The sequence below is a fragment of the Watersipora subatra genome, chromosome 9 (assembly GCF_963576615.1).
Source record: "Watersipora subatra chromosome 9, tzWatSuba1.1, whole genome shotgun sequence".
Taxonomy (NCBI): domain Eukaryota; kingdom Metazoa; phylum Bryozoa; class Gymnolaemata; order Cheilostomatida; family Watersiporidae; genus Watersipora; species Watersipora subatra.
This window is the reverse complement of record NC_088716.1, coordinates 10977627-11004336: the sequence shown is the minus strand read 5'-3', so window position 1 is coordinate 11004336 and position 26710 is coordinate 10977627. Positions and strand designations below refer to the sequence as shown.

The 26710-nt window shown below is 35.5% G+C and overlaps 1 protein-coding gene across 1 annotated transcript; it reads left to right on the top strand.

Moving 5' to 3' along the window:
• Positions 1-77: 77 nt before the first annotated feature.
• LOC137404178 (uncharacterized) lies at positions 78-24912 on the top strand. Its single transcript, XM_068090337.1, has 10 exons — positions 78-235; positions 607-698; positions 1612-1870; positions 5918-6102; positions 11716-11871; positions 15481-15556; positions 17823-18060; positions 23643-23716; positions 23813-23879; positions 23969-24912. Coding segments are annotated over exons 1-10 (1512 nt in total). The 5' UTR covers positions 78-233; the 3' UTR covers positions 24332-24912.
• Positions 24913-26710: the final 1798 nt, after the last annotated feature.

Here is a 26710-nt window from a genome sequence, read left to right as displayed (position 1 = left end):
CCAGGCTAAGGCTAGATAATCTAGATAAATTAAACGCGGTGATTCACTATCACTTTTCACTTTCACATATCGTTCCGAATAATTCGCCCAGCCTCCAAAAACTATTTTAGCGCAGTTTATTACTGGATTAACAATCATTTATTACCTACCTGCATATGTGTGCTTTATCCGTATTAAATTTATTTAAGCTACTGCTGTCTATCGTTTACAAGAGCATCTTTACCTAACAAACCATGTGAGTTTTCACCTGACCAAAGTGTTTTGCATTCATCGTTGTAAACAACCTTCTCTCCTTTTTCACAAGTTGACAATTACATGTACATATTATAGTACCTGGTTAAGTTTTGTTTTTATTGTTTATTGGATTTTTAATTATACAAGTGCTTTTAATAATTTTTAAATTGAGCTAAACGCAACCCTGAATTTTTTTTAAAGTTCATACATAATAGTGGTAATCAGTTTTTGCTATATAGCATTTTTAGCTCTAGATTTAGCATATAGCATTTTTAGATTAAGTTGGTTAATTGTTATATTTGTACACTACATTAACTTTTATCATTGAGCTATATTGTCATTTGGGATGAGCAGAATAATTGTAACTTGTAGGCAGAGGAGATCATTTCGAATACTTGCCAGTCAGAAGATGAAATGTCTGGCGGTTTTCACAGTTTTATTTTTTCCACTTCTTTCTGTACACGGTAAGTGCGCATCTACAACATTTACCGTTAAAGGAAACACCGAGTTTTGTAAAATGTAAAATTATTATATTTTTATCAGACAGTTGGATGAATATTTCGGAGGAGGCTCGTTTTAGAAGTTCATTTTGTTCATGTTAATCTAGAAAATCTAGTAATGCAAGCAAGATTTTTTGAAGATATTTAGATGGTAACATTTGTCATGAACTTTTACATCTTCATTACAGAGATGGCTACTACTTTTTTCATTATTTTTACCTTCTGTTAGCATCGGAAGTTCCATGTGCTACTTCAAAACTACTGGCTTTTCTCCATATTGTTCAAATTTATAAATAATTTTTTATTATTTACTGAATAACTGATTTAATTTGTAATAACTGGTTATAACAATATTATTCATCTGATGATGTATTTATGCTAAGTAATTGCAGTATTTTAGCTTCTTGAGATAAAATCTCTTGCAAAAATTGAAATTCAGCTCACTTTTCACTTATTTATTTTTATTATGTTGAAGAGAGCTTGTTTGATAATTCTATGTTCATTCATTGGAATCATTGAGCTGTCTGATCACTATGAGATACGAACCATGTCTAAGATATATGTATATTCCGTTGTAATCCAAATGTAATTGCTCTGTTGACTCCAGTTATAACATTTTTGGCACACTATCAGACTTACAGTGCTTATTATCTACTATATGATGTGGTATTGTTTCTCTTTGTATTTTTTACTTCTACAACTTGGAGTGTTTCTGTAGTGAGTTTCTATATGGTCAGTCTAGTGATAAAACAATGTACTTTTTAAAAAAATTTGGTTTGTTTTACAAAATGCTAGTGAAGTTTAACTTAATGGATTCTAAGCTTCTCAGTTTTGCCAATATTTCGCCCCAATAATTACAACTGATTCACTCTTACAGGCATACAGACCTTCGATATGTGTGCAACATTCCAATTAGCTACAGATGAAAAGTCACTGAGGCTGGTAACCCCTGGCTTTTTAGAGGGCAAAAACTATCCAAATTCTTCGGAATGCGAGTGTGTAGTGGAGGAAAGGCAAGTTTCTGGAGTGAACCTTGCACTTAACATCACAGTAGAGTCACTTGATCTGGAGGTCTGTAATGATGCGAACCCATTTGACACGATCACCATATCAGCTGTGTATCAGTTTGAAATCTTGTGAGTTACTTGTTACTTATTTTCTCCCTCCTACAAGATTCCACTTGTTATTTATCAACTAGCTTAACAGAGGTGTGACAGCAGTAGTGTCTATGCATTTTATTAAACTGGTTATGGGGGTAGACAACATTATTTTTATCAGGAATAACTTTCTTCAGTGACAATTTATACTCATTTGTGACAATTTATACTCATTTAGGACGTCAGCGCATTAGCAATGATAAATGACAAATGTAGTCTTGTCGTCATTGCTACTATGTAGTACCCCAGACTGCCGCATGAGAGATCATCAGGTGTGTCCATAGAGAATAAGTCATAGAATGTGCACAGAGAATAAGTCTATGTAGAATTATTTATTCCAAAGTGCAGGAACTCGAATAACTAGCTCATGTGATAGCGTATTGGGCTGATAAGCCATATATTGCAGGTTCAAATCCTGCACGGAGTAATGTTTTATCCCATGAATTTGGATGGACACAGCTCTTATCATACCAAAGATTAGCGGTTATCCACTCTGCTAACTAGATGATTCGATGTTCATTGTTTACTCTTGCCCGGGTTTTGAAGAACCATGTTTACGATAGCCTAAGATTTGGCAGGACAACATATCCTATCAGGAATATAATTACTGGCTCATCGTCATTCCACGCAATCCTTTAGATAATCGTTGCTAAGGATTTTAGGTCTGCTTCCTGGGCTCCTATCAATATGCACCATTGTATATTGCTATTGCAATAGCTGGAATTTTGGCAAGGTTTAACCCTTTCACTGCCGTATGCGCATTTATGCGAAATCGATGGCCGACTGCCGCATGAGCATTTTTGCGAATTTCCCAGCAATGGTATTGTTTCCCAGTAATTTTATTATTTGTTGACAGCATAACCAACGATCTTTAGGACTTTAATGGTATTGACAGTGTTGTTCGAAAATTTCTCTATAAAATTAGCCTAAAATAACGAAGCAATTTCAATTTTTTTTTGGGAATTTCCAACTTAAAAACAAATATTTTTGTGTAAGTTTTTGTATGTACCTCCGGAAGTTAGAAAAAAGATAATTACTTATGCTGATGACATTATAGCCAATTCAGATTTTTGTGATTACACAGCTAATTAAAGTAGCAGCAATGAATGTGATGGTGGTGAAAGTAATAGTTTTGTAAGAGTAAGGAACATTGTAGAGGATTGTTTTAGCTTCGTAGCGATTGTAGATTCACCAAGCTTTAGCAATGTACAAAGTATATGTAGATACATGAAATTTTTTTGCATAGCACTGTTTGTTTAACATGTTGGAAAAATAAAACATATTACAAAACTGTTCTAGATAGAGTTTTAAATTGAAAAATAATGTATACATATCATTAAGCAATATCGACAATTTTCGGTAAAATGGCTGGCAGTTGGCCGATAGCTACATGTAAATTTGTACATGAATGGCAGTGAAAGTGTTAATGTCAGTTAAATACAGCCAAACCTTGTTAAAACAGAATAGTAGGGGTGATGGGTGGTCCAGTTTAGCCGATTGTCCGGTGTAACCAATATGCCTATGTATATAGGTCTATAGATACAAGAAGTAAGACCTAAATACATTGCGCTATATAATTTATACTATAATTCATATACTTGAAAACATATAGCCCGAAAGAAATAAAAAATTTCAAGTTTCAGAAATTTTTAAAAATTGCATGAAAATAATGGAAGGTTATTTGCGAAAATTACCATTCACATTGAGTACATGTAATACAACTGTTTGTCTTACTGAATATTAAATATGTTATTCTTTCAAATATATGTTGTGGTTTGCCAACAGATTTATAATTTAAATACAATTATATTTAACCATTATGAAAGTAGGATAGCATACAAACGATTTGATTGAAAAACATTTTCACTCTTAAAATTGATTTATATGAACAGCTACAATAGCCAGGGCTTTTCTCACATTTAACAATTTTTAAATCTACTAAAAATCGTTATAAATTGATGATCAATTGTTTGAACATAACTGCACTACGGTTGCAGCTGATATGCCAAAAGTTATCCATCTTATTCGATATCTTGACTAACGATGTTTGTTTTAACGAGTGTCAACTGTCTTTGTGTTTTTTTGCATCAACCTTATTTGGATATTAAAGAAAACATTACACTAGAAATGTGGGGGTAATTTAATATTTATAACTTTTTGCTCTACTCTACAACTCTTTTAAGTTTGGATGAGTGTCAAAACCAATAATAGATGTCTTCCTAGGTCTGTCCTTTATGCTAGGGGATGTTAAAATGTTTATTAAATATATATATATATATATATATTATATATATATAATCAGAAATTGACATGTAGTCAACAACATTTTAACACCCCCTAGCATAAAGGACAGACCTAGGAAGACATCTATTATTGGTTTTGGCACTCATCCAAACTTAAAACACCGATTACTGTCTAAAGCTAATAGAATTTTCGTGTCACACCTCTGTTATGTCAGTGATTTATGTTATTATTGTGCTTGTATTGTCATAATCTCATATAATTTTTTCAAGCTGCCACCTGATGGTTTGATTTTTGTGAGGCCTGAACACAGATTATCAAATTCTATTACAGCCATTTAATACATAATTGAAACCATATTGATAATAAAACTGACCTCCTTCCAATCTATACTATTATTATTGTCTCTTCTCTATCTCTGTCACAAAGCACAGAAAATAAAAATTTGCACAATTGTGAAGGCAGCGGAAGGTGGCTGATTAGCTCAGTTGGTTAGAGTGCCATTCTAATAAGCTGAATATTATGGGTTCAAGAATCATAATGGTTAACATTTTAGTCATCTCAATAATTGCATGTACAGAATTTTGTGATTGTATGAAAGTTGGCACATTTGAAACAACTACTATTGCAAGACAAAAATAGAAGGCTTTTACATCCATACCGCACTTTACCATTTCTGACAATTTAACATTGACTCAAAAGTCCCCTTTTGAAGATGAATCTGTGAGTTCTCTAAAAAAAACTCTTAAATGAAGTTGATTTCCGATGGAAAGGATTGTAATACAACGTGTAATCTGTCCAATGAGGACTACTCATTTCATTAATTAAATAGGCCTATAAATAAATTATCTCTCATTGGCCAATCACGAAAGCTTATGAATGGAGATAGTGCTCTCATTTAAACTATAACTATACTAGTTAGTAACCATGAAATTTTAATTTCATGGTTACTAGTATTTAATTTTATTACTTATTTATTATATTTTAATTTTATTACTTATTATATTTATTTACTAGCATTTTAATTCTTGTTTTAATTTTTATTATAAACAAGCTGAATGTTAGAGATGGTTATCATTCAGCTTGTATCAATAAAGCAGAAGTTCAGCAGGTTAGACGGCTGTTAGTAGGCACATGCTTAGCCATACACAGTCTTCGCTGCCATGGCAAGTCCTTTCTTTATAATCCTGCTCTGACTCTTATGGGGATATTTGTAAATGTGCTAATAATTTGTTAGATATGGAACCTCGCTATCTTGCAGCATTTAGGAGAAAAATACAGATTACTTGCACAATTTACTTAACAAACATCTCTAAGCACTAACCTCTAGATACAAATGAATGCATGGTACTTAACAAACATGTCCCGCCCCCCATGAGACAAAGTAGTACATGGAACTCAGCTATTGCTTTCGATTTCCTTACGTCCTTTTTAGGAAGTAGGATGTCATCTCTGACTCATTGATCATGAGTCAGAGAGTCAAAGTTACAAAGACTTGCTCTGTTATTTTAATAAGCTAGAATCCCACAACCTCCTGTAGTAGTCTTGGTTTCTCATTTCGGTTTTGCTTCTTATAAAAATTATTTACAAATAAAACCATTCTCCATCCATTTTGATAACATGGTATTGCTTTAATGCTCTGGGTTGTTTACTTAGCTGTGGAACATGTTTGCCACGAGTATGCTCATTTTGTTTGTGTGTCATGTCGTCGGCGGCGCAATATTTCAAATGATGCATGACGGCTGCATAGCAGCTTATCTAATCTCCAATATTCTCTGTTTGTAGTATGAAAAACTTTGTCATTTGTGGCGACCAGTTGCCGATATCGGACCTACGACCACTTGCCTCGGCTTCTGGACGTTATGGCAACGAAAACACAATATACAGTATGGGTCTGTTAGAGGTCGATTTCAGAAGTGATTCCCAGGTGGAGGAACGGGGAGCCCAACTACTAGTGGAATCAGCCAGTGGTGGGTGACTTTATCATTACCTCTAGTTATCGTTCTATATCAATTTTGTGTGAAGCATTTGAAGATGTTAAGGTGACTGCTAAGGTGGTTGCTAAAGCCTTGTTCCCATATACGCCGCAAAGCACCGGCGATAGCACCGCATGCTATCAGCGGTGAAATGTGAACCAACATGTCAGGTACTGCCGAGTACCACTGGTAGTTGCCGAGGGTCAACTCAAGAGTTTAACGCTGTTCAAATTTTGCAAAGAGCCGCAGGCAAAACCTTGCCGAAATGCATTGTAGAGGTGAAGGCCGCCATTATCGGAACGACATGGCGAGCGAACATTTTTATGCGGTTATTAGCGATGCAGCTTTATGCGGACAGAAGCTGCCTAGCGTTGCAAGCGTTTTGCTGCGCAAGATTACTGCCGTTGTCTCGCAATCGATATGGGAACCAGGCTTAAGCAAGTCGATGATTTAAGGCATCAATATCCAGCATTAATCAGTCAATGAGAGGAGAGAAATACAGAAGTGTTCCGAAACGACACCAAATTGCATGAGACATTGCTATTGAAGTCATATTGGGTCCTGCATCGTAGGAAAATCAGTTTTTGTCGCCGCTTCCTTATTTCGTGACAAAATTTGTTACGATATTTCATGGTTACAGTAGCATTAGCTAGTTGATTAAAAAGTACCATACTTTTTAGACTATTAGGCGCTACTTTTTTCTGATGATTTGAGCCATGCAGCTTATATAAGGGTGTGGCTATTCTGTGGCTTTTTCTTTCATTGCTAGGGCGCATTAACCAGAATCTCCGGTTAGTGCGCCTCTAGCGGTGAAAGAAAATTCGAAACAATGCCTAACAGTACTGTTCCGTTAGGCACTAGGTTAAAAAGCGTCGATTAATACGAAACTGTGCCGTTAGGCACTGTTCCGTTTTTAACAGGAAAGTTGCTGCCGTGTTAAAAAGCACCGTCCTGAGTTCTGCGGCCTATACAAAAGGAGTGGTATATGTATTGTTTTACTGTCGTTTTTTTGAAAATAAAGCAGATGCGGCTTATATAGGGGTTGGTTTATAGTCCGAAAAGTACGGTAGATTTTTTAGGTTAGCAGCTAATACTTGTTGCAAGCACGCATTCTCGCTGGAAATTTGTATCTCTTTTGTGCTTTCGCTGGTTATAGAAAGATTCGTTGAATCATACTCAAAGAATCTTTCTATAACTAATTTATTCTTCAATATGTTGACAGTATCCTGGAGCTTGTCTAAAGTCTAAACATTTGCCCTGTTTACAAATTCATTACGCATTCGCTGTAAATATTTTGAAATTGCACGCTGGGACACACGCGTTCATTTGATGCATTTAGTTGCTGCGCTGCCAGTAGGTGACTAGCGATGACTAAGTTACACTGGTGTTGAAAGCAGCGTGTCACATCAGCTGACCTTTGCGTCAGCTTTTAATCAGAGTTGAATGAAAGGTTAAACCATAACTGTCATGTACAACTTTTATCTTTTGTCGTATTTAGTAGGTAAATCAGACACGCTGATTCCGATTTTGTACTAAAAAATGAAGATTGGTCCACTAACTTGCAGAATAATGAAGGCTTTTTTACAGCATTTTAATATCAGTCTCGAAAACAACACACGAAGGTGCAACAAGCTCCGCCCATAAGTACGTGACGTAACCTAGTTTTTAGGAACGGAAGTTAGGGATGTTTAGTCCGATTTAGAATAATAGAGATGGGTGTCTTAAAATGCATTATTATCTAAATTCAGCCTTAAAAATAATCTCAGTCTTTTCTGAAAGGTAGATAAGCTTTTTAATATTGCATATTTAAAAATGAGCTCAAAAAAAGCTCGACAACAACGCTAGCTTGTGATAAAATCGCGCTTTTTGAGCTCATTTTTCTAGGCGTTCAGCCATTTAAACATCATGTAACAAGCTACGAGCAATTTTAAATAGTTTATATACCTTTCATAAAAGACTGAGATTATTTTACAGGCCGGATTTAGATAGTAAACAGTTTTAAGACACCCGTCTCTATTATTCTAAATCGGACTAAACATCCCTAACTTCTGTTCCTGAAGAAGCTAGGTTTCATCAAATATCTCTGGGTGGAGCTTGTTATGCCGATTGTGTTGTTTTAGAGACGGTTATTGAAACGCTTTAAAAAAGCCTTAATGACCTTGAAGGTTAATGAACCAATCTTTATTTTGAGTACAAAATCGGAATCAGCGTGTCTGATTTACCTAGAACATACGATAAAAGTTGTACGTGACAGTTATGGTTCAGGTGGTGTTACTAGTGTCATCGGACTCCCCATATATTCAACTGGTGTATACAATGACATGCTATCACCTCACGGTTTTACTAGATTTTTCAGTTGCATCACCTCGTGTTGTCTGATAATAGTTCAACTCTCGCTTCAATATAGGAGGTGAAAAGTTGATACTTTTATTTGCTGTTTAGATGAGTGTTTGAATTACTCGATGGAAAGAGAGTTGGTAAGCATCCGGGAGTGTCATCGTCTTATGTAATCAAGTGCCTTGTGTTGTTTACAATCCTTGTGGTGGTGTGGGATTCCCTGTCTATCAGCTCTCTGTGTCTGAGGGTTGTTTACACGGCTGACTGCTTACATAATACACCGAGTAGCTACATCAACATTGAAAATAGGACAGGAAGTAGCATGAATTGACAACGCAAATGGTCAATTCACAGGTCAAAGGTCAAAGGTCACATTGAAGATCAACTTAAACAAAGTTGTAGTAGATTTTATCAGAAGTATCAGTATTTGTGTATCATTTACGATTGTTTTTGATGTTTGAGGTGCTCTGATTGCCAGGATGTTTTAAGATTAAAATCGACAAAGCTATCGCGGATAAAACGCTCAGATGAAGAATAATTGCGAAATGACATCACTAGAACTTGTTGCTGTTGCTATAGTTGATATCGGCTATTGCATTCATGTTGAATCGTCTTTATTCTGTTGGTCTGCAATTATAGCTGTCATAATCACAGTTTCGCTGGATCTAAGCGTTTTAACCGCAATCAAGTTTTGTCGATTTTTATTTTGCAACATCCTGGCAGTCAGATTACTTCAAGCATAAAACCAGTCGCAAATGATAAAAATATATTGATACTTTCTGATAGAATCTACTAACATTTTGTGTAAGTCCATCTTTAACAGAAGTAACATTACTCTTCAGTAATCCAGTGTTACCAGAGCTTACTATAAATGTAGTCTAGAGCAAGCCTGCATTTAAACTTGTGGTCCTTAGTCACCTGTAAACATAAAATGACTTTATTAATGGTTATTATAAAGTTAATTATTTCCTTGTAGTCTTACTTAATGGTGATCCATACATGTATTAACTTTCAAAATCTTAAATGTCTGCCTCCTTCTCCTTTCTCAGCAAACACTCCACTTCAAGTACATAGTCAAACCTAGTCTTATGATCATCTGTGCATTCAAATGTTTTGACACATCAAGGTTTGAACAATTTTGTCTAGAGATTTCAAGCACTTGCTAATAGATTACATATAGAATGTAGGCCTACACGAGTAAGAGTGCCGTTTACTCAACATCAAATATACGTGTAGCCGAACCCTCATTTCCATTCACTTGTCTTTCTGAAGGAAAATATCAAAAAACTTTTATTATTTATTATAACTTTATTGATTTGGTTTTTTTCAGTAATCTTTTAGTTTTTACATTTATTCTTTACACAGGTTTATGTGATGAGTTTGTTCGTGCTGATGGATTCATTCTGATGCTCATGCTAAATAATCCACATAGTATTTGAAATGCTACGTGAATTTAATTGAAGTAGTTATCATGTTTCTCGGCTCCAACAAAAATTAAGCCAACCACAATATTTTTATAAGAATAGTTGCTCCAATGTTTAATAGTTTGAAGTAAATATCACAATGGATTAACATCATATGTCGAGGTTTGACTGTATCGGTATGTTTTCATTGTTTTGTGGTATTAACACTGAATTATTCATTATTTGTTCTGTGAGTTGTTTTATGTTTAGCTGAATGGATTTGAGATATTTATAAGAAGGCTTAACAACTGTTGTGCCTCATCCGCACTCCAGTACACTATGATGTGTACATGGAAGAATTCCTTATAATCATATGTTGTTATTACATTTGAATGAATCCAAAAGTATTGTTTGGTTAGGTAATTAACTAGGTCACAATCAAAGCTCTTCTACTATGGCTCAATAGGTTGGAGTAACTAGGCGGCTACTGATCACAATCATCTATTTCCAGTGAACATCAAATATTAGAATATATGCTAATGAATAAGCTCTTGTATTGTGACACTTGAATAGTTTGCTAGTGAACGCTTGGCCTTCCGCTGTGCCTAATGTTGCCTATAGAAGTTGACTACTGCTAACATCATGTACTGGTAGAATTGTGTCAGTATGTAAGACATTGCATCAGTATGTAAGACATTGCATCCGAGTGTTCAAAGGAAGAAATGAACAGGGAGGGGTTAAGGGTACCGTTTATAGGCAATGAAAGATAGTGGGATATAACGTTGTTTCACAGTTAGCTTAGGATAGGAGTGACAGTTCTATCTAAATACATGCCTCAATGTCTCGGAATTCAAATACCTCAGATGAATATACAGTGGAACCTTGGTTCTCGAACACAATTCGTTCCAGAAGGTTGTTCGAGATCTGAAACAATTATTCCCATTAGAATTAATGTATGTAAATTTTAATCCGTTCCAAGCTGAGATGACAACTTCAGTAAAGTATTTTCTTAATATTTCACACCATAAACTGTACTGTATACTACATACTATAAATAAAAACGGGTAGATATAGATCGTGTATATTTTTAATTAAAGATTTTTATCTATGATGATGAAAACAGAAAACAAAAAGTAAACATTTCGTATGTTTTGCTCTTAAAACATCGAAAACATTCTATATTAAGATACAACACCAAAAATTGCAGAAATTGATAATGAAACGGCGAAAAATACAACAGATCAGTTACATCAAAAGTCGTGTGAAAAAGAAAGTATAAATGGCAATGGCATGTTTACTTCACATTTTTGAAGGAGAATCCTCCTCCAAAACAATTTAGGGTAACTCGACTAGAGGAGTTGTTTCCCTAATAAATCTCTTCAGTAGGGGGACATCGTCCCAGATGGATTCTTCCTTTTTGTAAAGAATTTATGAAGCGTAACTCGCTTTTCCCTTTCTTAACGAATGTTTCCATGTTGTTTCTGGAGCTGTTCCAAACATTCAATTCTAGTGCGCATGCTCCGGTTTGGTCGGGAACCGAATTTATGTTCGAGATCCAAGACGGACAAGTCTCAATTTTTTAGGTCAAAATCCGGAGCATTCGAGAACCGAGATTCCACTGTAATGAGTTGAGTATAACATGGGCGATTTTTACTAATAAACCAAAATATACCAAATGGGTGCACAACTGTTTAGGTGACTAAACAAATTTGGGCTACAAAACTATAATTTTTATGGTGTGTGTATAAGGAAAGGGATATATTGATCATCAAATGTATGAGCACCATTTTGTCCTCAAAGAGCAGTTGTACTACACTTGCTACTTTCATCCAACTTTTGTAGAGACATGAAATATTTCTGCTTACAGGTATTAGAATACAATGTCAAGGTGTGAGTGGACCTCTTGTTTTTCCGCCAACATCAACCGCATCGCCCCCAGTCTCAAAAAGCTCTTCTAGTCCCACAGTGTTTCCGAGGGAACGAAATGAGAAAAACAAACGAAAGAAACAGTCCATTACTATTGGTAAGATGTTTGTCTGAAATGCTTTTATTGTCAGTTTGGATTAGTAACTTGAAAGTACAGTCAATCATCTACCTACAAGTTTAATAGTTCATGACATGACCTACGTTGTTGATTTGAGTCTTAGGTTGAAGTAGTCTTTTCGATTAACTGTAAGACTACAATATATTCATTAGTTCATTCCATGACCTAAAACCTACTTTAACATCTTAATAAACGCTGCAGATTGTGCGTATAACAATAAAATAAATGTGTAGTAGAGAGATATTAGGAAAGATATAAATTGTATCAATATATAATTAATCAGTGAAAAGAGGTTTCTATTGTCACCTTGAGACATACGAATGAAAGTGCTGACTAGGAGATGCATAAGTACGGAGGTTGAAGTCGTAACAGATACGAATAGCTGTTACAGCGGAACTTACTATAACATAATATATATACATAATATTTATACAGCGGAACTTACTCTAATTAAAAATAAGCAAAATCTAAATTAAATTACCTTAAACATTTTTATGTTTGTGTTGTTTTACATTTTATTATTAATTTTTACCTTCAGTTTCTTCACTTTTAAAACTTGGAAAATGTCAAGCATTGGATATCGAGAATTTGTCATGCGTAGAGTAAAATATTTGCTGATATATTTACATCATACTGTAATCGAAGTTAATCTATTCTGGGATTTTTTAATTATATATTAAAACCATTGTATGTTGGAGCAACTATTTTGATAACTATATACAGAGTTTCATTTTGTACGTTCCAAAGCTCAAAAACTTGATGAAAAACATTGAGTAATGAATATATATTTTTGAGTCGAGCTCAAGTCGAGGTTTGACTGTATTTGGGTTTTGTGATGCTCCGTTAGAGTTATTTTTAGAACACAATCCAGCCCTATGCACTCATAGATATTTGGGATACCTTAGTGTTTTTGACTCTGTTGATACACAGATGGTTGTTTAAGGTGATATTCGTCTTAGATTTTTGCGATTTTTATGAGCAACAGCTTTTGATTTACGCTAAAGTAAGTTTTTACCCCAATTAATTTGCTTTTTGTAATACTTTCGACAACTAGTGGCTCTGCTTTTACAGTCACCTATGTAATCATACATATATTTAACGAAATACGAAATGTAAATAACAAGATGTGGGGGTCCTACCACACAAAGTTGTTGTCAGAATAGTCACTTTCAAAATCACTGTCGTCACTTTTAAAATCACTGTCGTCACTTTTAAAATCACTGTCATCACTTTTAAAATCACCGTCATCTTTTTCCAGTTGGTAACCAAAACAACCTCTTTCTTCACATTTGTTATTTTAAACAAATATCCATTCTGGTGGCACCTGGTTGCGTTAAAAACCTGAAACTTGCTCAGTTTGAACTTCTGCTAACCAAAAGCATGGCTCAACCAGCGACCTTCACAAACTTATTAGTGATGTTTGGGAGCGTTGCTGATTACTCCGTGAAAAGTGACAGCCGTCTTAGGTTTTTAAGGCTACATTTCTTGTACTGAAAATAGACTGAGATTGTCTTTAATAATCACTGTCAATCACAGACTTGGAAACGGATTTGCTGTCAATGTCGTGGCATTTCATTGCTGTTTACTTTAATTATTTGGCAGTCTATAAATGCTGGGCCAGATGCTTCAAACCAAAACTAGTGAAGTTTCGATTGACCGTGTTGATTTATAGATAAATAATAAGTTAGTAAAAGTACGGCTACACATAACAAATTTTTCGTTGGTTCTAACCAAAATCACGAAATGATTGAAACACACAGAATTATTCTGCGCCACTAGATTCGTGCTAGCGAGCACGATTGCAGCTTTTGCAATTAGTATAGTCCAAGAGACGTATAATGACACACAATAAAAGTATAAATGCAATTCAACATAGTACACACGATGCAACTGCTTAGATTGTGTTATTGTATGTATTTATTGTTTGAACGCTATAGCTACAAATTGTTTATTTTTTAATTATATTTCCTTTTTAGCAGCAAAAGTTTTGTAGTAGAAAATGTTGCCATCTTGAGCGTAATCAAGTCGGTTGCGTCGTATTTACTATGGTGAATTTTCGTAATATTTTCCTTGCGTGTCGCATTATGTTCTCGGACTACATATATCTTAGAATTTGCTAGAGTCGTGCTAGCTCACCAACAATAGCAAAACTTAAACAGTTACATCAAGTTTTATGTTGAATTGTTTTCGTACTTTTATTGTGTGTCGCGATACATGTCTTGGACTATACTAATTGCTAAAGCTGCTAGAATCGTGCTCGCTAATAATTTGTTTAAAGCGTTTCATCGACGAACTCGGTGCGCATGCACAGCTCAAATAATTCTGTGAATTTCGACCGATTAATTCTGCGTTTTTCGTGATTTCAGCCAAAACTCAGAACCAACGAAAAATTCGTTATGTTTAGCCGTACCTTTAGTAATCCTACTTACACAATCATCGTCACCTCGTCACCTACATTGATAAATGGTCGTCTCGTCTGTCACTTTTTAAATATCCCTGTCGTCGGGTCGTCAGAATCGTCACAAAACATGGGAGGACCCCCAGATGTTTTCAGTTTATAGGCTAAAATGATAATTTATTGACATTTTCGTTTGCCATAATTTTAATAAACTTGTTAGTTATAAGAAAGTTACCATCATACTATTTCTTCTAGAGTGATGCAGCAAATAAATCCTGGAATAATCATGGGACAGTTATTACTATAAAAAGTTAATTATAGTTTACTACTAATTATAATTACTGCCCAAGCGGATAACTCTATCACAATTATGGTCGGTACACTCAACCGTAACGCTTTGCCAAATATGCATTACTAATTGTCTGTCAGGTGTTAGTAGTTGATCGAAAATAACTTTCTCAAATTTTGTAGTTACTTTAGGTTTGTTTACCTTTAATGCAAGTTGTGGTTGTAATTCACGCTTGAATGTAACAGTTTGCTGTTTTCTAGAGGCCAATAGAAAAGCAGGTAAGCCGTGATGCATGGTACAAGCCTGCTCATTCGTTAATCTGTTGTACTTTTCAAAGTATGCAGTTTTTCAGTCTTTAGTTGGAGGTTCATCTGGAAGCTTGGCTATTTTATATTTGAGCTCAGTTGCCCTGTGTCATCAGACATCTACTCTTTGTGATTCTTTTATAGATTGTAGTTGTTTCGCATTTAATGTTTCATAGCATCAGGCAGAATACTGCTACAAATAATTGACCAGGTTTTATATGTATGCAATTTCTAAGAATTTATTGATGATCCCCCACTCTGTTATTAGGTGGCGCAATGTGCTCACATGGTTACAGATCTATGCATCATGGTTGTTGTGGCATTTTAAAAAGGTACTTTGCGCCTACAGCATTGTGTCGAGTGTTGCTTTACTAGGTGTGTGTCTCTGTAGCAGTAAGTTCAGCTGTTTATCTCCATGATTGTTTGCCATTAGTTCTGGTTTAAACTGATTGCTTTAGTTTAGATGCAGTTTTATTCTTGCATAATTTTGTGGACTTGAGTGTTCCATCATATGCATGATCGTACTAAAAAGGTTTTCCAGTTTTTTGTCGTTGTTGTGATGTTTTATTGTTACTACGAAGGTAAAACAATTGCAGGTGCTGTAGTCGGGACAATCATCATCTTATTCGCTATCGGACTTGCCGTTCTCGTGTTCTTTCTCATCAGGAAACAGTAAGTGCTTACCTCACAGAACTGCACTCTCTTGTAATTCCATATTTTAGTCGGTATACTGAAAGTTGGTTTGTCAGTGATAAAAGATATACTATTTGTACAACGGAGAAGGTGGCTGAATGGTTAGGGTATTGAATTGCTATTGGCTAATGTACTTCCACTGGGATGGTGAAAATTGAATCTTATCCTCAGTCAGGTTCAAGCCTGTCACCATTTTTATCATCGGTTTTTATGGTTTTTTATTATTTTTTGTGAAAAACATAACATTTTAAGCTCCTAGTGGTTCATATGCGATAGAAATGCAATTATATGTAATTATTAGCTGTGGAAGTTTATTTAGGACACAGTAGTAAATTGATGGCAGAGCTCATGTTGAAACTACATGAAATCCTAGCACAACAATGAATTAGTGAATTTCATTTTCACTCGCTTTTATCAAGTGATATGATGATCTCTTTAATGATGACATATAAAAGCCATGTGAAATATACTAATCCAATCATCGTCTCTAATAATGAATGAATACTTTCTCAAGTCTAGCCAGTGAGAAAGGATTACTTATATTTAGAAATTAAAACAATAAAATCCTTTTGGACAAAAGCTTTAAGTTTGCAAACTAATATTTCATTTATTGGGCACAGGCCAAAGTAGTTTGATTGTTAGAATTCAGTTTATCAAGTTTTTTGTGTTATGAAAAGTTAAAGTTGTGCCTCAAATTTCCAACATGCTTCGCAAACAGGATCCCTTTTGGCAGTTTTTCACTCGAACTGCAAAAGGCAAAGGTTTCAAGACAAAATGTAATAGGTGTGCTGTCGTAACGCGAGGTCACGCAGATAGGCTTAAAGCTCACGTAGCAAAATGTCAAGCTGAAAACACCAATTTAGACAGTGATGCTAGTATTCAGGTGATAGAAGTCGAGTCATCTGCCACTGCTCCAAACACTAGCAATGCATCTGCATTATGCTCTGCTCGACACTACCACACGACTAATCACTTAGATTAAAATTCCTACTTATACATAGAGCTTTATGTAAAATATTCACTTTATGTGATAAGATTTCTGCTCTGTATTTCATCAATCATGTTTGATTAAAGACTCATTCCGAAATTTCTATATGTTTTCTTTCTTTTTTACAATAACAACTCCCACAGTACCATCTTTAACAAATGATTCCACATATGTAGATTTTAATTATGCTCTACTCTTCACTACCACACAATTAATCACTGGGATTAAAATTCCTACTTATACATAGAGCTGTATGTAATATATTTACTTGTGATAAGATTTCTGCTTTGTATTTCTTAATTCAAGTTTGATTAATGGTGATTAATTCTGAAATTTCCATTGTTTCTTTCTTTTTTCCCATAACAACTCCCACAGTACCATCTTTAACAGACGATTCCACATATGTATGTTCAATACTCACTCATGCAGCTATAGTAAGTGATGTTAATTAGACTTGAAATTGCGAAAACCTTGGTAAAATTATAAAAACCATAAAACCGGTTTAAAGCATAAAAACCGGTTTAAACCAAAAAACCTGTTTTTTCATAAAAACCGTGGTTTTTTCCAACCTTGATTAGTGAGCTAGCAGAAAGCCAAGCAAAGCCAGGGATTTTTTCCATTGTCAATCAGATAACCTGCAGGTGGGTGGTTCTCTGGCACTAGGTAGAATTTTGAAATCAAATATTTTTAATAACCTGGGGGAAGGTGTGGATCATATGTTTCTGAAGCTTGGATAAAATTGGGCAAAAAATTTGGAAAGGCAGTGTTTATGCTGACTAACAGACGGACACACAATGACAAAGTCGGATTGGCTGATATAAATAACTAGCAGCTTGCAATAGGATAGCTACATTTAGTGTTTAATCAATTCTTTGTTGGGGTGTCAGTAAGTCCTTTCTGTGTTGATACTTTGGAGAATATACCCGATATCGTTTCTATCAAACATGGTTGGACTTGTTAGAATTGTTTATGAATTGCTAATGGTTTAGTTTAGCGCATAATTATTGCATTCCATATGACTTGCCTTTTGCCAACTTCATAACAAATAAGTGTGCAAGCAAAGCAACTCATACAGCTGATTCGAGTTGTCACTCCAGCAGAAGACAACTTCTTTAACTAGGTTTGGTTGCCCACTACACTAATTAATTAGATTTTTCATAAACCAACAATACACCGTCTATTCCAGCAGGTCACAATTTCATACCTAGAATCCTTTACATGCTTCGAACAGTCTTGCATGAGATTTGATTCTTCTAGCCAAGCCAACAACCCCGGGTCTATTTGGAATAAAGCAAGGGGCAAAGGTGACGCTAATAACAAGTCCAGGCGTCCAAGTGATGGCCGACCCATTTATAGAGACCCTAATGAAGGCCAGCCAAGTCTGCCTATGCCAAGCAGTGTGCGTATGGAGAGCGAGGATCAATACCTATATATGCCTGGTGGACAGACAACTCCGGTGTATGCCAACCCACAGCCTATCATATACACTAACCAGGTAAGAACTTGTCTAAGTCATACGCTGGGTATATCCATGTCTAGTGAAGTGTAAGAAGTGAGGAGTGAGACTTATTTCTTCAACAAACAGAATTGTTTTATAATGTTGGAAAAATTCAAAATAAAATTTAACATAAGATTAAATAGCTTAATATTTGTAGGGCAAAATTCATATGATTTTAACAGAAATGGAACTGTATCTTCATAGTTATATAATGCGCAACAAATTTTGCTTAACGACATCTTTAAAGGTGTGTTCCTGAGAGTTTTGCAGCAGCCTAGCCCTGCATGATCTGTCTCCCCATGCCAATTCGGTGATAGACCTCAACCTCAATCGAACACCGTTTATAACCGACACACATGATGACTCACCACGGTGTCAAATGATGTCATGCATGATTCTAAGTGGGTTGATGCGGATGGGACAGGGTTTTGTTCTGCCACCTGAACATCCTCATTTCATGAACCTTATCTTCAGATTTTTGTAATGAAATATAAATAGCTTTCGAGAATGGATGTGATATCCACATATATGTAAAGCAAAGATTAAATGATCTTTAAAGAGAAAATAATGTCAATTTCCATGGAAGGTTCTGTGTATCCGGTCCAAGCACGCAGGCACAGTTTTTATTATATGGAAACGGAAGCCGCACCGAAAAATTGCACCTCAAACTCGCACCGGTTAACCAAAGTTTCCGGTTATTTCCGATGTCAGAAAATAAAAGAGTTGACTCGATTTAATAGAAACTAACCGCAACCACCGGATCAAACCGAAACATCGTGCAGGTTTACAGCAGCCTTTTACGTAGAATCACCAACCTTTAGACCGTTCGGAGCACGATTTTTCTTGTTTATGACAAAAACTTGCATGATTAGTTAGTCACTAACGGATAAACTTTCTTGTTCCTAACAAGTCTTGGTGAGTTATGCGTTAACATGCATGCTATTATTTATGGTAGGGAACTATAAATTTGGCAGTGTTAACCATATCGTTGGTTATATAACAACATACCATGGCGTTAAATTAGAGGTTTTACGGAACCATATCTATCGAGCAATCATGTAAAACTGATTGTTGAATAAAGGTAAATGGTTGATGGAGAAGATACTGGACGACTTGTACCATCGTAGTGTATTTATGAAACGTCTAATAGTTCTTCCAATAGGATGTGTTGTATTTTCTCAGATACTTGTCTTTATTAGTATACTGAACTGAGTGCGCATTGAAATGATACAAGAATATCCCACTTATATAATCAAAAGTTCGATTGCAATTCGCCTTTATTAGAAAAAAAGCATTAGTTTTATAACATGTTAAATTGCTCTATAGACCATTAAATTTACCATCAAAATAAATACATGCTTAGTTGTTTGTGTAGCAAGCTATAATGTCCCAACACCCCCCTGCTAGCTATAAGTTGTCGTCGGCACTCGAACTATTTATGAGTCTTCTTTGAGCATCTGGGATTCTCTCTGTTGTATTCATTGCCATCAGGTAATCTACAGGGTTTCTACTAAGGCTGGGCGGTTTTGGGCACCAACAGTATACCGAGACCGCACCTGTTTAAACCGATACCGTACCGCAAACCGACATTGAGAGAGCAACTCCCAAAAACATACGGTTCGGTTTACACGCCAACAAATACCACAAAATGAGACAAAACCGCATAAATTTTTGAGAGTTGTGTTCTACCTACCATTGCTACGCAGCACTAGCCAGCTCTACTTGAGTACAGGGTCCCTTTGTACAAGGGATGGCATTTGGATTGCACAATCCACCTGTTGGTTCATTCCACCACTCTTAACTTTAAAGATGGATATTGTGTATTCTTTATTTTAGGCGAGCGTGTAGAAAGCGAGCATAGAATACAGAATCACAGACACACATAAAATCATGTACCATGTTTGTTGAGAATAAACCCAGCTCTTCAGCAATGAACGACAATTTATTTTATTTATATATGTAATTACAAATACCGTATATAAAACAAAATTCAACTTGACAGCGTTGATTGCAATCCTACATACATCTACAAATAAATTTCGTGCTTATTAGTAACTAACATGGGAGAAGTAAGCAGCGTGGTTTCTACATCTAATGTAGTGTATCAAAGCATTGCCAAACATCGGATATCGATGATGTCGGTGTTAAAACTTCCAAATCTGCATCTTCGGTAGATTTCAATGATGATGATGTCGGTGATAAAAACCCCAAATCAGCATCCTCGGTGTCTTCACCTACCAATGATGACAAAAATCAATTAGAGTACGAACTACAAACTAAACAGAAACATAAAATATAAGTTCAGGCGGTTAGTTAAGTGCAGACTGGAAACAAAACTCCTAATGATAAGGAATTAATTATTACAATTAAAAAGATAATGCAACTGACAAAGTGTATGGTTTAGAAATTATCATTGACAGTCATAACAAACACGAAAATTTTGAGTTCGAGTCTCGAGTAAATAATATTCTCATTAATTCTGCTGCCTAGCTAGTATTTCCTCTCCATTTAGATTTATAAAAAAATAGTACGGACACTAAAACTGCAATAACTGGCAAGTCAATGTTCACGGCTGTCCATCTGATTAGCATCAATCTTTATTGAATCAAAAATTAAAAAAATGATGATCCGCACCCATGCAAACGATAGATTTAGACTTAGAGATTAATGAAAGCATTTACCTTCTGCGATACTCTCGCCGTCCATTCTAGCATGACGACTCTTCTTCCTGAAAAGGATGACCCCCTGCGACGAAACATCATCTCCATCCACCAATCAATCTGCTCTATTTTGGCGCCACTTTTACCATGCGACAACAGTTGCTTGGTCTACCTGAGTGCGTACCGATACCGCATGATTGTTCACATAATTGTTCGGTATTCTCGGTGCATGAACAACCGAACTGCACCGCGCGGTTCCATTGTGACGTTTTTACCGCTCGGTTTTAAAAGCAAGTACCGCAAAAAAACGGTAATACCGACATATCGCCCAGCTTTAGTTTCTACATTGTGGCTTAGCTAGTTTGGGTTTTGCTATTGTTTGTGGATCTGGTTGACTGGTTTGAAGTGATAGCTATGACAAAAGGTGGCTATGTATCTTCTGTTGATAAATATCTAGTTCAGAGCTGATCCAGGTTAGTCCTCTGAGATGGACTCGTACATTCACCGTTTTGTTACCAAATACTTTTTGGTAACAAAGGTCTTTTCTTGGCCTATGAGTATAGCAAGGTGTTCCAACTGTGTAATGAAGTACGATTTTGGTAGATTGATTTTGTTGCATCTGTTTGCCTGTGATATGTAAGCTGGAGATGGTAACAAGGTGTCAACCTTGGTCCTGATCTGTCTGCTATGCAACAGTTCCAAGTCACTTGGTATCAGTATCAATAAAACAAGAGTATCCTTCCATACTGCATCAAACCTCCTACACAGTTCAACCTCCTGTGATTGTGGTGTTCACATACCAGTCCATCAAGCGAGACTCCAAGCTGTCATATACTATTTCTTCTCAAAAAGTTAAGATTCAGAACATTGCTCACAACAAACTTTAGTAGCTTCTCATGTTGATGCGCACTGATCTTTGTGTTGACAAGACAAACTCAGTTGTCAATCCTGTCTTTAGTTGCTGACTCATATTGAATTTTAGAAGTGGTGAACTTCCCATTTTACTCCAGTTACCAAATGATAGAAGTTATCTTTTGCTCCAGTGTTCATTTTTAAAGTCATCAAATGTCCTTGTCTTGAAACCGTATTGTATTGTATTTGTGTATTGGTATCATTAGTTTGTACTGCCTTTACCAATTTTAAAGGCAGCTCTTCTGCTTCTTTCCGCAGACTATTTTTAGATGTCCAGTATGCTTACAGAAATTGCAAGTAGTCTTCTTGTATCTGCATTCGGCTGACTTGTGATTTGGTTTTCCACATCTGTAGCATACTTTTTTGTCCTCAAAAGCAGTTGTAGGCTTCTCAGTCATATTCTTGTTTACGACTTGCACAGGGTTAGTTGAACCAGAAACTGTTTCTTTTGCTACCTTAGCTGATTCTTCTGTGTCCATGGCAATGTCAATAACTTTGATAAAAGTGAGCTCTTCATTGTTAAGTTAAAAAGAGCCTTTAAAATTGCTTCAATTTCAACTGAGCAGATGAATATTGTACGTAAAGCTTCACCTTGAGCATCAGTAATGGTAGCAAAGTCACATGTTATAGTATCATGTCTAATTCTTGCTGCTGGATCTTAAATTGTCGCTCCTGGATTTCTTTCCATATTGCTCCAGTAACGATATCGCTCTTTAATAATAGATGACATTGGGTTTTAGTGAATCATCAGGTATCCCTCAATATTATCCATTGAAAGTTTGTTGACTTCTTTCTTGGGGTTCTGTTCATCTGACCAACCAATTAACTGTTTCTGACAACCTACGGTAATTTCTCATCAGTGGTAGAATTAGCTCCTATAAATGTTCTGAAGTGTAACAAATAATCTGTCCTCAGATCTGTGTTTGGATCAAGATCGTAAAACTAGGAGTAGCTGCTCCCCCTGTTTATTCTCCATTGATAGTGTTAATATTTCCATCAGCTGTCTATTCTCCTCCTTCTGTTGCTCCATCTGTTCAGCGAGCAGCTGAATCAGTTGATGGTTGGAGTAGCCATGTTTTCATACACAATGATAGGATAACTGTATCTAGATGTAAAGCAATGAAGTTGTGTAGAAATGTGCAGCTGAAATATTCTTGTCACTGATTATATGTTGTACTCTCACAGATATTTGTACTGATTAGTATGCTGAACTAAGTGTACAATAAAATGATAAGATATCCCACTTATATAATCAGAGACCTAATAGCAATTTGGCTATAATAGCAAACAAACATCAGTTTCATAAAAGCGTCTTAAAAAGCCCTATATGTAGCCAAATATAGCAAATTTACCATTAAAATACATGCTTAATTGTTTGTGTAGTACATAGTAATTGTCCTAACACGATATATGAGGAAAAATCTTATTATTGTTTGTTACATCATGTCCCGCTGCTGTTGTAGTTACCTCATCAATGTTGTGCGAGTGGAAGCAATTATCATTCTAAAAATAGGTGATTTCTTGAAGCGTCTAGGAACTCATGTCTTTTGTAAACTAAAGTACATGATAATATAAAACGTAGTCAAATGGCACCAAGAGTGGATAGCATAACCTCACAGCAAGCCTTGAGTTCACACTGATCATTTGTTACGCTATTTTTCTACTAACTAAATACTCATGAATATGGGATGCAAAGGGTCTGTTACCTTTGAAGGCCCTGTTCAGGCGAAACAATCTGTTGAGACCATGTTGCTAAGCAGTCTTATAAAAGAATCACCATATGTCAGGTCATTAGAAGCATCAGTTTTCTTGTGCTTGGCTCAAATTTACACGCATATTTGGCCACAGCTCAAAAAACAACCACAATTTCGGCCTGTCTTATTGTTTAAAGAGTCATTTGAAACTAACTTTATTGTCAATTATGTTTTTGTCACCAGATCGATTGTAACAATTATATCTCTACCTTTTCTGGCAGCAGCACCTTGTTAATAAACGATATTGTTGAAGGATATGATGGCAAATTCTGCAACGGAGGAACAATACCAATATGGATACATTATTCCTGGCAACGTAAACCCCAGGTGTGTATTATCACACGTTGAATGCTACTCTACAAGGTTTGTTAGAGTTACTTACCCATGTTTCTGAGCAACTTCATATTCTTCTTTTGTTTGCAGTGAGGAGAACATTCCACTAGTTAGAGTTCCGCCAAGGCCCAACAAAGCCCCAATTCCTCAGCCAAAGGTAATTGTGTGAAGCAGAGATTCGGTACTGTCCGTTTTGTTGTCCCTGGGAAGGTATTAGTTGGTTACTGATCTGTTAATTATCTGTAGAGCTCACAGTCTGTTGGATTAGCATCTATCCAGCAGCAACTGAAGGAGTCTCCTCAAAGTCTTCATTCATCTACTGACAGTTTCCCTGGGCCAAGACAAGAGGGTGGTCTCGAGAACTCTAAAGATGATGACCTCGTGTGTGAACCAGCGCTGGTTAAACCCAGCGATATGAAGAAGCAAAAAGGCTTATTAGGGAAACAAAATGTGAGATTTGGTCAACAGCCTATTAAACCTAAACCATTGATAAAGATTAAACCACAAGTGCCAACCCCTCCACCTCCCCCTAAAAAGTCTCTCTCTGTGACAGGAGAAAATGGAGATACGTATCAAGTGGTAGGAGTGGAAACCACATCTGACTCATAGATAATGTAAATAATACTAAATTGATAACTGGCTGATTTTGGACAGGGATATAGACAACCCAAGTTGTCCGATTAATCAATGAGTGTGAGCGTTTTCGATGTTGTTATTTTTATCATTTGTTATGAATATTTTAGAATATTCTGGTGTTCTATTTGTCTACTAGGAATATTGTGACTCCATTTATACGTATGACTTTACGTGAAACATTTCATTTACTAGTTTTCTAGGTTTCTATTTCCCTGTGGTTCTTATAAGATGGTGCATCATATACATGTATACAGTGATAATACTTGTACTATGGTATTAAATATTTGCCCTGTTTCACTTTTCAATCTTCCAACGTTCTATCGTCAAAAAGCTATCCTCAATATTTGCATAGTTGATTGGATTTTGGTCTTTTTTTGATACTTCCTACCCACATTGTACTAATTGTTATACAGTGTATTGAATTAGACTCGCATTTTCTGCAGTTGCTCAAACTCACCACAATCTAGTCTGTCAATATTACTTAAATATTACTATTACATAAATAAAAATATCAATATTAATATTACATAAATAAAAATAATTTTCTGTTGCTATTTTAAAGCCTTCTGGTCTCGCATGAACAAAATTCAAGGCCCTGAATAATTTGGGTCACACACCTTTTTTAACCTCATCAAATGATGCCAAAATATACAGCTCGCTGTTCCATGTGCACTCAGTAGGTGTGACCTTGCAGCAATGTTATGGGTGATCCAGGTGTGATTTTTATAACTGTACATGTGATTTTTATGACTGATTTGTATGACTGTATTTTTATCAGTATAGATTTGGCAGCCGAGCTAGGCAGTCACCTTACATTAGATATATCTGTCAATATATTCGTACAATAAACCACTTGGTGGAAACTCCACATTATAACACTCGGTTCCTCAGCATGTTGAATTCTGAATCATTCAGTGAAAGCACACACCAGCTCATTTTGGGTTGTTGAATTATGACGAGAAACTTGTTCATCTAAACAGGTTGAAGTTCTGTTGGTCGACCTTAAGGAAATACTAGCGAGTTTAGTAGTGTAATATGTTTCACAATATAATTTAAATATTACACATACAGAAAAAGTAGTTTATAGCAACTGACTCAAAAGAGTTTAGTAACAACGACGAACACAAGTTTTGACTATTGTTATATAATAACTGAAAAATAATATACCGCAATCGCTGATCAAGTTTTTATATGGCTTTGCGACCCTGAACAGCACAAAGTCTTTCTTATGTCTCATTGCAGAAGAAATAACCTGGAAAATATATAATAATTTAAATAATAATAAATGTATAATAATAAAATAACAAGGAAAATATGGAAAGGACCAGTTTAGTATCAGCAATAAACATTCTAAAGTAGTTTGGAGTGAGGTTGTAATCCAAAGTCAATAGGACTTGAAAGTATTTTGTAAAGAGAATTACTCCAAAATCCGAAGATTTTTTACAGAACAAATAAAATTCCTTACAGCGAATACACAAATGTATAGACTGTAAATATCTTAGTAAGTAATCACTAAAAAATAATGTCAAGTACTATGAAAAGTTGTGCTGTTCCGAAAGTGCAGCTTTCTATTGCAAGAGTTTCTTTTCTCGGATGTGATGACATTTTCTTAATCTCTGTTATACACAAACCAAGAATTAAATGACGTATCAAAAAGTTCAAAGAAGTTTTCTACTTCATATATTTAATAGTTGAAACAAATTAAATTAACTCGCCATAATCTTATAACAAAGAACATAAAATATACAAAGCAAAAAGATAATTTAAACTTCTAGTAGAATCAATGACTAACTTGAACTACTATAGAAATCATTAATGCTGAATGTGAGTAGCAGGTTTTTGAAGTATGAAGTCAAACTGTATAATAATAATATCTTCTATATTCTCTTCTTTATTGATTTATAGAGTAGAATAGCCACAGTACTAAAATTATGATATAGTCCTACTTGTGTTTACAGTATCTGAGAGATTGCAACATCTCAACAAGGACAGTTTAACTAACCCCAGGTAAATACTTAAACAAACTCATCTTCTACAAAAACGAGTTCTCAGGATTTTACATAAAAAATCTAAATTAGAACACACCCGCACACTTTTTCAAAAATCTTCAATTTTGACTGTGAATAAACTTTATAAATTTTGAACTCTCATCGCGTCTCATCAATTATTCTACAGTCTTAAATCACATCGCATTCATCAATATCCCACTCGCTGCTCTTTCTTAAATTTAAAGCTACCTCCCTCTAAATCTGCTTCGGGTCATCGCAGAATGTCATACCAGCAGTCAGCACAATGGAACGCTCTGCCTGATGAACTGCGTAGGGTAGTGAGTAAGCCCACTTTTAGACGTGC